Source organism: Xenopus laevis, chromosome 9_10S (genome assembly GCF_017654675.1).
Source record: "Xenopus laevis strain J_2021 chromosome 9_10S, Xenopus_laevis_v10.1, whole genome shotgun sequence".
Lineage (NCBI taxonomy): Eukaryota > Metazoa > Chordata > Amphibia > Anura > Pipidae > Xenopus > Xenopus laevis.
In genome coordinates, this window is record NC_054388.1 from 67613382 (window position 1) to 67624918 (window position 11537).

At 39.3% G+C, this 11537-nt stretch overlaps 1 protein-coding gene across 4 annotated transcripts in view; it reads right to left on the reverse strand.

Moving 5' to 3' along the window:
- ola1.S (Obg-like ATPase 1 S homeolog) overlaps positions 1-5866 on the reverse strand; it is a 103396-nt gene extending 97530 nt beyond the window's left edge. For 2 of the 4 annotated variants that reach the window (XM_041578362.1, XM_018238870.2), the window contains exons 1-3: positions 5735-5853; positions 2621-2662; positions 1886-1986 (exon numbers count right to left, since the gene is read on the reverse strand). In XM_041578362.1, coding sequence (XP_041434296.1) covers positions 1886-1986; positions 2621-2623 — 104 coding nt within the window. In that variant the 5' untranslated portion in view covers positions 2624-2662; positions 5735-5853. Of the gene's footprint in view, positions 1-1885; positions 1987-2615; positions 2663-5734 lie in introns of all 4 variants that reach the window. The other 2 variants (XM_018238872.2, XM_018238871.2) reach the window with 2 other exon arrangements.
- Positions 5867-11537: the final 5671 nt, after the last annotated feature.

Genomic DNA, 11537 nt, shown 5'->3' on the forward strand with positions numbered 1-11537 from the left:
ATTGGCATTATCCAAGGGAAACAACATTTACAAACACAGATATGTTATCTATTATCCAGAATGTTTGACTCAAGCAGTATCAGACCAAAATATTGGCTTTAGCAACCCAAACCTACTTTGATGCTTTTCATTTCTTTTAGGTCAAAGGACCAAGTGCAGTCTTTTCACATGGCTGGCACACAACTATTTCATAAAAAGGACCTGTGCCCAAAAAATTTGCACATGATCCAAACTGTGATATGAGCTTCTTTTTAACCCCAACTTCCAAACTTCGCCGATTTACTAACGCTAGCTGGCGTAATTTTGTCAAGGAGATAGACTCTGGCACAACTTCGCACTCTAATGCCAGGCGAATTTTCGGACTGGCGAAAGAGCGTTACTACGCAAATTCACTACGTTTTTGATTTTACTGAACATTACCTCTATCGCCAGACTTGCCTTCGCCACCTCAGACCAGGTGAAGTGCAATAGAGTAGATAGGAGTTCCTCAAAAAAAAGTTGAAACAAGTCCCAAAAAACACTGGTGATTTTTCCTATTTAAAGGGTGATAGACTGAAAAAGATCATAAATGTATTTTTGGGGTACCCTCCTTCCCCCCTACATTTGCTAACATATGGCATCTAAACTATACTGTGGGCACATGTGTAGGGTATTATAACAACTCTATTTTATTTTATTAAGGTTCCCTGGCATTGTGTAGTTTAATGTATTTGCTGCAGCATATACGTCCATTATACTTTAACTACACGCCGTATGCTAATTAGCCAACGCTATCTTAACTTCGAACTGCTGAGCGTAATTTCACTGGCATAATTTCGCCAGCGTTCGGTACCCTGTGCACAACTTCGGATCTTCGTGAATTAGTGTTGTCCTGGTGAAGTGTTGCGATGTGCGCAAAGCCAACGCTGGCGAGTTTTTGATGATTAGTGAATTTGCCCCTATGGGTTTACTAAATTATGACCATTAGGGCTTTATTCTGGATATTATGTCCTATGTCAGACAAATACAAGCTAATTAAAGAGAACCTGTCACCCAAACATGTTCTTGTTTTCATTTCAGTTCTATTTTAGTGTAAGTGGTGACGAAATATAAATACAGAACACTAGTTATTTTAGCGACATTCAGCACCCAAGAAACACACACACTGCAAGTCATATGAACAGGTTGTTCTACTCAATGCAAATATTTATATATTTTTATGGTTTTTATGTACATGCCACATATAAAAACCTAGTGCCTGCCTTTTGCAGATATATTACTATACTGACCCAGCAGATTTGCCAGTTATGTGCTTCCAAATGCCAATTGGTATAAGGAGTATAACCAAAATGATTATAAACCAATTGTTTCAAAACAAACGTATCCACATTCACTGATTTGTGACTTCAACTGCAGATTTTGTAGGGAGCTATAAGCCTCTTACAGACTGATCCACTGTGTGCAAAGTCCATATGAATGCCATCCATTCTGTTAGCATGCAGTATCCTGCAAGTGGGTGTGTATAGAACTTTCTAGCATGCTTCAGCAAACAATGTTCTTAAATACACTGACTGATATCAGTATCTCTACCTATACTGTGCCACAACTGTGCATACGAAATGCCCCCCAACGCGAACTACATGAGTTTTCCCTTTCTACCCTTTCTACACTGACCCCTGCTATGTTCATAAACCACATAATTTAGGGAGAGAAATGTATTCTGCCCCTGAATCACATGCAGAGATTGGCTGCTCTCACTGTAGCCCCATCTCTGCCATGTTACTTCTAGATGTCAGGATCATTCATTATTTACCATGCTACTTGCATTTCATACTTAAAAGGACGCTCTTTTGTGCATGTTGTCCATTGATTACAAGAAACATATAAAATCAATGTGTTTACCTACCCTACATTTGTCAGTCCAACAATTCCAATCTTCAAAGAGGTCCCAAATCTTCCAATGATAGGGTGCTGTTTTGGTCCATCATCAGCCTTATTGGGTGGCATCTTAAGGAATAAAGATAATGGTGTTACAAAGTCTGGCACAGGATTGTAAGTCACCTTCTGCATCATACCTTACCTTTTTTGGAGCCATAGTTAGGTTACAATATGGATATATACAGTATTATAAGAACAGACTTAAGCTTCAACATGTGATCTGTTATCCGTATAAGAAGAAAATACCAAACTCCAAGGCCAGTGAAGCGGGGAGAACCCCTGCGTGTTTATTAGTCACTTGATGTAACGTTTCGGGGGCGTGCCCCTCCGTCAGACATTCAGTATCTTTAGTGTTACGTGTATTTAAACCTTACGTAATTTACATATATTAGCGTCACTCCCCTGTGATAATTAGAATTAACCCAAAAAAACAGAGTATACTGAATACATTATTTTTCACCAATAATATAACACACATGGTGCATTTGCATAATAAATCCAAAATATGTGACCTCAAGCCAAACGATATAAAGTGTCCACAAATGTCCAAAATTGATGGTAAAAATCCAAAGTCCATATTTTTTTTATATCAGTCTCCGGTGAGGGTTAATGCGCCCTAAAAACGTTCAAACAATCCAACTGGGAATACATTTTTAGTTAGTGTACATTTTATAAAGGTATTTTTAAATATATCTTACCCTACCATCAAGCTGTCCCTGGGTAGTGAGATGTTCAGTGAAAAAATCTAAAAGGAAATAGGAAAGAATTAATATCAACAGGAAGACAATGTATCAAAAATTAGAAACTATTTTTTAGAATGGTTATAAAAAATAGATACACTCACTTCCTACAAGTAACAGTTCATATTGAACTCTTCGTTTAGACCTCTTGGATACTTTGTTTGTAATTGCCATATCCAAAAACACTCCTTTTGTAACAGTTTTCTTTTTATTTCTCTTTTATTTCTCCCTTGTATTCTATCCACAATCTGCCATTTTAGCTGGGCAATTCCATGTCCTTGTTCATTAAAGTGTCTTGCCAGTGAGGTTTCTTTTTTTTCTCCTTTCCCCATTTTTTCTTTACTGTTATTTTCCTTGGGGGGTTTATAATTGCGTATGACTGATTTGTGCTCATTGAGCCTGACTTTCATACTTCATGCTTGTTTGGCCTATGTATGCTAGACCGCACGGGCATTTTATGCAATAAACAATATTTTTACTATCACATGTGTGGAAGCCTTTTATTTTGTGTTTTGTTCCTTTTAGAGGGTGTTGTATCACCTCACCTTGGATACCGTTGCAGTGGCTGCAGTTTTTGCAAGGGAAGGTGCCGTTAACTTCCCTAGGGCTAGCACTTTTACTTTTTTGTTCCCTTTGTTTCGATTTTATACAGTCACCCACAGATCTACCCCTTTTGTATGAGAACAATGGGGGCTGGTAGAAAAGTTTACCATATATGGGATCAGACTTAAGTATCCCCCCAATATATTAAGATTGTTTTACTTACCATTGTAGCATTAGTATCGTATGTGGCGATAAAGGGTATTCTGTTTAATCCCGTCTTTTTCTCTCTTTTCTGTAAGGTGGCCTGTCTTGATGTGTGTAGTACTTCCTAATTTACGTTTAGTAAATTTTCTTTTTTGTAGCCTCTTTCCACAAATTTTTTTTATCATTTGTGTCGATTCTCCCTCATGGCAATCCATGAGGAAAATAACAGTAAAGAAAAAAATGGGGAAAGGAGAAAAAAAGAAAAAAGAAACCACACTGGCAAGACTTTCATGAACAAGGACATGGGATTGCCCAGCTAAAATGGCAGATTGTGGATAGAATACAAGGGAGAAATGAAAGAGAGATAAAAAGAAAACTGTTACAAAATGAGTGTTTTTGGATATGGCAATTTCAAACAATATATCCAAGAGGTCTAAATGAAGAGTTCAATATGAACTGTTACTTGTAGAAAGTGAGTGTATCTTTTTTTTTTTTATAACCATTCTTTCTAATTTTTGATACATTGTCTTCCTGTTGATATTAATTTTTTCCTATTTCCTTTTCGATTTTTTCACTGAACCAGGGTCAGCTTGATGGTAGGGTAAGATAGATTTAAAAATACCTTTATAAAATGTACACTAACTAAAAATGTATTCCCAGTTGGATTGGTTGAAAGTTTTGAGGGCACATTAACCCTCACCTGAGACTGATATATTAAAAATATGGACTTTGGATTTTTACCATAAATTTTGGACATGTATTCAGTATACACAGTTTTTTTGGGTTAATTATAATTATCACAGGGGAGTGACGATAATATATGCAACTTACGTAAGGTTTAAATACACATAACACTAAAGATACTGCATGTCTGATGAAGGGGCACACCCCCGAAACGTTACATCAAGTGACTAATAAACACGCAGCGGTTCTCCCCGCTTCACTGGCTTTGGAGTTTGGTATTTTCTTCTTATACGGATATTGGGAGAGGTGCCGACCCCTCTAAACATTCTCAATCCTATCGCTACTGGGAGATAATCGGGGCTATAGGAAAATCCACAGAATCTGTTATACGTTTGCCATGCCTACTGATCAAGCCTTGAAATACACACACACATACGCTGCTAAGTAATAGTGAATAAGGCTGAAGTACACATGCAGAGTGCTCCCTCTAAAACTGACACCTGATGCCGTCAATAAGAGGAGAAACAGGATAAGCCAGACAAGGCTACTATAAGGGCTCTTACACATGAGCGTTTTTACCTGCGCTCCCCTGCGTTCCGTTTTTCGGCGTTCAGCCGCAGGGGAGCGCAGGAATAGACGCATTTAATTATTTCAAATGGGGCTGTACTCACACAGGCGCACGTAGGCGCCGAACGCAGGTTGAGACGCAACATGCTGCATTTTTCCTGCGTTCGGCGCCTACATGCGCCTGTGTGAGTACAGCCCCATTTGAAATAATTAAATGCGTCTATTCCTGCGCTCCCCTGGGCTGAACGCCGAAAAACGGAACGCAGGGGAGCGCAGGTAAAAACGCTCATGTGTAAGAGCCCTAACACTGAGCAATGAATTGAGTCAAGGAGTGAATGAATTTGATGGAAAGTGTGCAACTTGTTATACTGTCCCCCTGACAAACATTGCTGAACAATAATATAGTGACACAGTGGATGGTTAGGTTTGCTGCCTTGCAATACTGGGTTACTATCTACAGAGTTTATATGTTCTCTCAGTTTCTAGTTACCCCAAAATCCTAATGTTCTACTGTGTGTGAATGTGTTCCAGACTGTAAACTCCACTAGGACAGGAACTGTAACCAGCTGCTGTAATAGATCTACTCCCTGTACCTAAAACACTTGCTCGGACCCCTTTGATAAGAGAGGTTTCAGCAGGCCAGACTGGCAATCTGAGGATTCTGACAAATGCCAGGGAATCTGCTGTAAGATGCCAAAGAAAGTCACTATTTAGTGGGCTGGTACGGGGGCTGTTTGGACCTCTTTTGTACTTGTAATGCCAGGGCCTGTCTTGAATCCCAGTCCATGGGTGGGTGTCAGTCATCCCTTTCATTATATAAATGTATAGAGGGAGGAGTGGTGTAGGCTACACGTTTTCTCATGTGTCAAGGAGATGAGATAGACAGATGTAATCTGCAAAACTGTGTAAATCTCATTTCTTCCTGACAGGCCCCCACATGGCCCAAAGGCTGCCAAAATGCAATGTTGCTGAACTACAATTCCCATAATGCGACTGGCTTGGGGAGCCTGGGAGTTGTAGTTTTAGATATTCAGCGTGAAGATTAAACACACAGCTATGGCAGACCCTGTAGAACTCACCCTAGGTGCTGAGCACGTGTCCTTCCAGGCAAAATAGGAAGAGCTTCGAAGACTGCAGGTGTGGGTCTCAGGATCCCTCACTTATCAGCCGGCGTCCCAGAGGCGGAAGGAGCGTGTCGCCAGGGATTGGATGGTACCGGGGTGAAAGGCCATACACGGAAGTAAGAATTTGCACAGGTGCAGCTGCTGTTGAGAGGATGTCTAATGCGTTATTGGCGTGTCCTGCTGCGCAGTCAGTGCTACTTAGCGCAGTAACGAAGTCTTGAATTTAGCTTCTTTAGCCAACATATACTGTCTGTGACAGCCAGGCGTTTGGTTTTCTAAAACTCACCGCCCCTGCAAAAGGGATTGAAAGCTTTGGGCTCTCTGATTATTATTGGGGGGGGGGTTAAATGTTTTTGTGGTTTTTTTTTTAACATTCCGACACTGTCTCATGAGAAATGTACTTTATTCTGTAGGGGGAAACTGGGAACTACACACAGTGCTGAAGTCTTGAAACAGCTGCTGCATCCAGTGGGAGTGACTACAGAGGAAGCAGACCCTGCGGCTGCAGGGGGGCAGGAGGTATAGGGGCCCAATCATGGTCGCTCCTGCCTTTTCTGGAAAAAAATACCGGCCTTCCTATATATTTATCTTTTTTCCCTATTAATAACATTGGGATCAACCATCATTTTTACCTGCCAGGCCCGTAAAATACCTGCCAGGTGGCAACCCTAAGGTGAGACCAATTTCTGTCCCCTGGGCTCAATGAGGCCCTAAATTATATAGAATTTCCAATAATATTGATAAAACTGGTAAACCTCTAGACATTTTGGGGGCCTGAAAAATAATTTGCTGTGGGACCCTGTAATATCTAGTTACTCCACTGATCCTGTTCTTTCTTGGGTGCTTCAGTGGGGCAGCATGAAAACAAACCCCTGAGCACAATACTCTCACTAGCCTTTCAAAAGTGATTTGAAGCTGGCCAAATACAGATTTTCTCCTCTGAAAAACGATCATTTCACAATCATTTTAACCACACAATATGCCATCCTCGAAGAGAAACCATGTAGAAATATGCCATCATTTCACCGTCAAAGGTTTCAAATGATTGTACATTCGGTATCAGCCTGTGCCAGAAATAGAAAGTTATGTTTTTTTTCAGTACAATTAGCAGCCGAAATTTCTTTAGTTTACTATCAAACAACAAACGTTCCTTGCAATTGCTTTGTTGCATATTTCGTAGTGTTTTTTTTTAATGTGGTTAACGTGTAGCATTTGCAGTGAACATTCAGGGGCAGATTTATAAAGGGTCGAAGTGAATTTAAAGGGAATTTTCGAGGTAAAAAAATTCGAAGTCATTTTTTGGATACTTTGACCATCGAATAGGATACTACGACTTTGAATTGGATTCAAAGTAAAATAGTTTGAATATTCGACCATTCGATAATCAAAGTACTGTCTCTTTAAAAAACTTTGATTTCAATACTTCACCAAATTAAACCTGCCGAAGTGCTATGTTAGCCTATGGGGACCTTCTAGAGCATTTTTCTAAGTTTTTGGAAGTCGAAGTAAAATCATTTGATCGATTGCTGAAATCCTTCGAATCATTCGATTTAATAGTTCGATCGAACGATTTTACTTCGACCGCAGGATATCCAAATTAGATGAAAAAAACTTCTACTTCGATATTCGAAGTGGAAGTATTTCAATTCGATGGTCGAATTTCGAAGTATTTTTAACTTCGAAATTCGACCCTTGATAAATCTGCCCCTCAGGGACTTCTGCAGGTACAATCAAGACGTGCAACAGAAAATGATTGTTCAACAACAAATGTCAGAAATTTTAAACCCATTAATCAGTTTTCAGAACAATAATTTCAGACTAATCGGTAAATTTACAGTCCTTTATGCACTAATTGCTAATCCTCGAAACTGAATTGAAGTAAAAATGCAATTTACCTTGACTGCAAATATGGAAGAATCAAGTTCAGGACAAAACTGTTTTTTTTTTCACATTTTTGTCTCCCAACTTTTATTTTGATTGTTTTACCCAAAAGAGTTTAAATGCCCAGGGCATCAGTGCAGCAAGTATTCTACAATTCTCTCTTTTTATTTCACAAACGTTAAACATAGGAACAACAAAAATAGTAATTCCAAAATTTGGACACACTTGTCCAGTGATAAAAACACAGTTTTTTGCAAGGTCCCTGACTAATTAGACATTGTAACCTGTTGACGACAGCAGGACTTAATAGAATCTCTGACACCCCAAACATTGGGATATCACTCAACAAGGGGCCTCTCAGTGAGGATCTGAAAATGAAGCTGATGCCTGCAAAGCAGAAGAGGACTGTAAAAAGACTGCAAAATACTTCCAGCTCTCAATTTCCACTGTCTGTAATGTCATCAAGAAATGATAATAAAAAGGAACTGTGGAAGTCAACAGTTAAAAGGATCCTGTCATTGGAAAACATGTTTTATTCAAAACGCATCAGTTAATAGTGCTACTCCAGCAGAATTCTGCACTGAAATCCATTTCTCAAAATAGCAAACAGATTTTTTTATATTCAATTTTGAAATCTGACATGGGGCTAGACATTTTGTCAATTTTCCAGCTGCCCCTGGTCATGTGACTTGTGCCTGCACTTTAGGAGAGAAATGCTTTCTGGCAGGCTGCTGTTTTTCCTTCTCAATGTAACTGAATGTGTCTCAGTGGGACATGGGTTTTTACTATTGAGTGTTGTTCTTAGATCTACCAGGCAGCTGTTATCTTGTGTTAGGGAGCTGTTATCTGGTTACCTTTCTACCTTTGTTCTGTTAGGCAGCTGGGTGAAAGGGAGGGGATGATATCACTCCAACTTGCATTGCAGCAGTAAAGAGTGACTAAGGTTTTATCAGAGCACAAGTCACATGGGATTTCCCAGGTGTCCCTAGTCATGTGACTTGTGCTCTAATAAAACCTTAGTCACTCTTTACTGCTGCAATGCAAGTTGGAGTGATATCATCCCCTCCCTTTCACCCAGCTGCCTAACAGAACAAAGGTAGAAAGGTAACCAGATAGCAGTTCCCTAGCACAAGATAACAGCTCCCTGGTAGATCTAAGGCCCTGGACACATATGCGGTTTTTGCTGCGTTTTCGGCATGGTTCATGCCGCATTTTGTAAAAAAGCTGACCACCTTGTAAATACGCTAGTGGCATGTCCCATTGCCTAAGCTTGAAAACGCTAAGCATATTTACGCTGCAGTTGCCTTTTTTTTTTTTCAAAACCGTGACGATAACAGCTCCCTGGTAGATCTAAGGCCCTGGACACACATTCGGTTTTTGCCTCGTTTTCGGCATGGTTCACGCCGCATTTTGTAAAAAGCTGACCACCTTGTAAATTCGCTACTGGCAGGTCCCATTGCCCAAGCTTGAAACCGCTAAGCATATTTACGTTGCGGTTGGCTTTTTTTTTTTTTTAAACCGTGACGCGAACTTCGCCGAAGATTCGCATGTGTAAAATCCAGGTCTCACTGTGACGCATTTAGTTACATTGAGTTGGAGAAACAATAGCCTGCCTGAAAGCAGTTCCATCCTGAAGTGCTGGCTCTTTCTGAAAGCACATGAACAGGCAACATGACCTGAAATGGCTGCCTACACCTACATACAATTATTACAACTAAAAAAATATATACTTGTTTCAGGAATAACATTTTACATGGTAGAGTGAATTATTTGCAATGTAAACAATGCAATTTAGAAATAAAAACTACACCATAAAAATCATGACATTATCCCCGTAAAGAAGCAAGCTGAAGGTTTTTTCCCCTCACAGTGCCCTGAATTAAACATCAATGAAAATCTGTGGGTAAATGTTAGACATGCAAGACCCAATGATGTAAGGAAAATTGAGCAAATAAAAAAAAACCTGCATCATGGAATGAAAGAACATTAGCTGGATGTGAAAGCTGTGATCTGTGCCAAATGGGGTGTTACAAAATACTTGCTTCCTAGGGGGTCAAAACTTGTCACAATTACTATTTTCTACTAGTTCCTATATTTTAAAGTTGGTTAAATAAAATGTAACTGTATTTTGCAAATATGTTTTACACACACTTTCCCATAGGCTTACAATATTGTGCAGATAAATCTACACAACAAACATTTAATTCAATTGGCTGGAACTTCTTCTCTACCCCTGAAAGTTGCCAACATTGTTGATGCACTTTCAAACCCAGTACCCACAGTTATTTACTCCAAAGGGACCATAATTAGCATCAACCATATTGAATTTCTGACATAAGTGATGCTGTGTGGTCCTTCCATCTGACCTCATCAGTGAAGACCATGGAATATAATGTCCATGGAATAGATGTGGAGCAGTGCTGATGCTAAATGCCAAGGGCTGTGGAGTGGAGAATGGAAGTGGGGCAATGTCTGGCAGAAGAATGAAGGTTTGCTTCCACTGGAAGCGCTGGTCTTAGAACAAATCTTGAAAAGCAAAGTACAATTTCAGCCGTTTGTTTTTTATGACTCCTTTATATTTTTATTTATATCATGGAAATATCCCTCATCTTTCCCAGCTTGATTGCTGTTAACCATGTTACCAATTCCCACTATATGTATTAAGAATGTAGTGCAAAGTTAGGCAAAAAAAAATCTGCAGTTGGAATAATAATGTCCTTTCAGAGTTCGTTTGCAGCCTCTCTACTCCTCCAATTCCTTAGTTGGCTTCCCATTAAATTCTGTGACTCCTACATAATTCACCTTCCTTCTTTTGGCTTCTTACATCTTCGTCCCTCATTATATAACATTAGGTTCAATGCTTCCTGCATTTTTTTTCTGCTGTGTCCTGCCTAAAAGCTTTCTCTCATCCTGTTCAACACGTCTGGAACTTTCTTCACAATCCTTCAAGCTGCTCTGCATCACCATCTCCAAGAGACATCTTCAATATTTCCTCTATGCACTGAAATACCTCACCTATCAAGACACCCAATTATAAGAAAGTGAATACAGGGGCTAAAACAAAAAATGTACATTCACGATATGAAGGAAACAAACACTTTTCAACCTTTCCTTTTAACTAACTATGAAATTTGGTTTAACTTGCCAATCACTATAATTGAAGTTTTAAAGTGGCCTAACATTTTTTTTATATCCAGTGTAATAAGAACGGGTTCAATATGTTTGTGCTTCCCATACAAATGTATGTTTCTAAACTGGCAAACTAAATTGGTGCATCTTTTCTCATTATTACAAGACACACTTGTTTAAAAATCTATTATGATGAATAGTTATAATCTGTTTCCTGTGAGCATTTTATACAGTAAAACTGCAAACCCAGTCCCCCTCAGAACTGTATAACAGGTAACTGTCCCCTCTGTGGGGCCTTTTCTATGGCTTGCTTGACCAATATTGATTCGTAAATCACTAATATGAAGTTAGAATGTTTGCTTGGACAAGGACTGCATTGCTGTGTTAATGTGGTCCTGTCCCAACAGGTCTCTACAGGCTTTCAGTATAATCTGAACATTGGGCTGGGGCTAATCATAAACCCCCATAGTGTATTCATTGTCCTGGGGTGAAACAGCAAACAAAATACAAATACTGTACAACCAGCTGGACTGGATGATCCAAATCAGTACATGTATGGGTAATTTGCAAACTTAGAATTGGGTTTGACATACATATATATGCAATGGAATGCCAAATCAGTTTCAGCAGTATAATTTGGACATGTTGTTGGTGGCCAGTTGGTAAATATTTGTTCAGGTATATTAGTGCCCATAAATGTATGGGCACATGCATTTATTGCTTTGACCTTAGAAGGGAAGTATTTGCA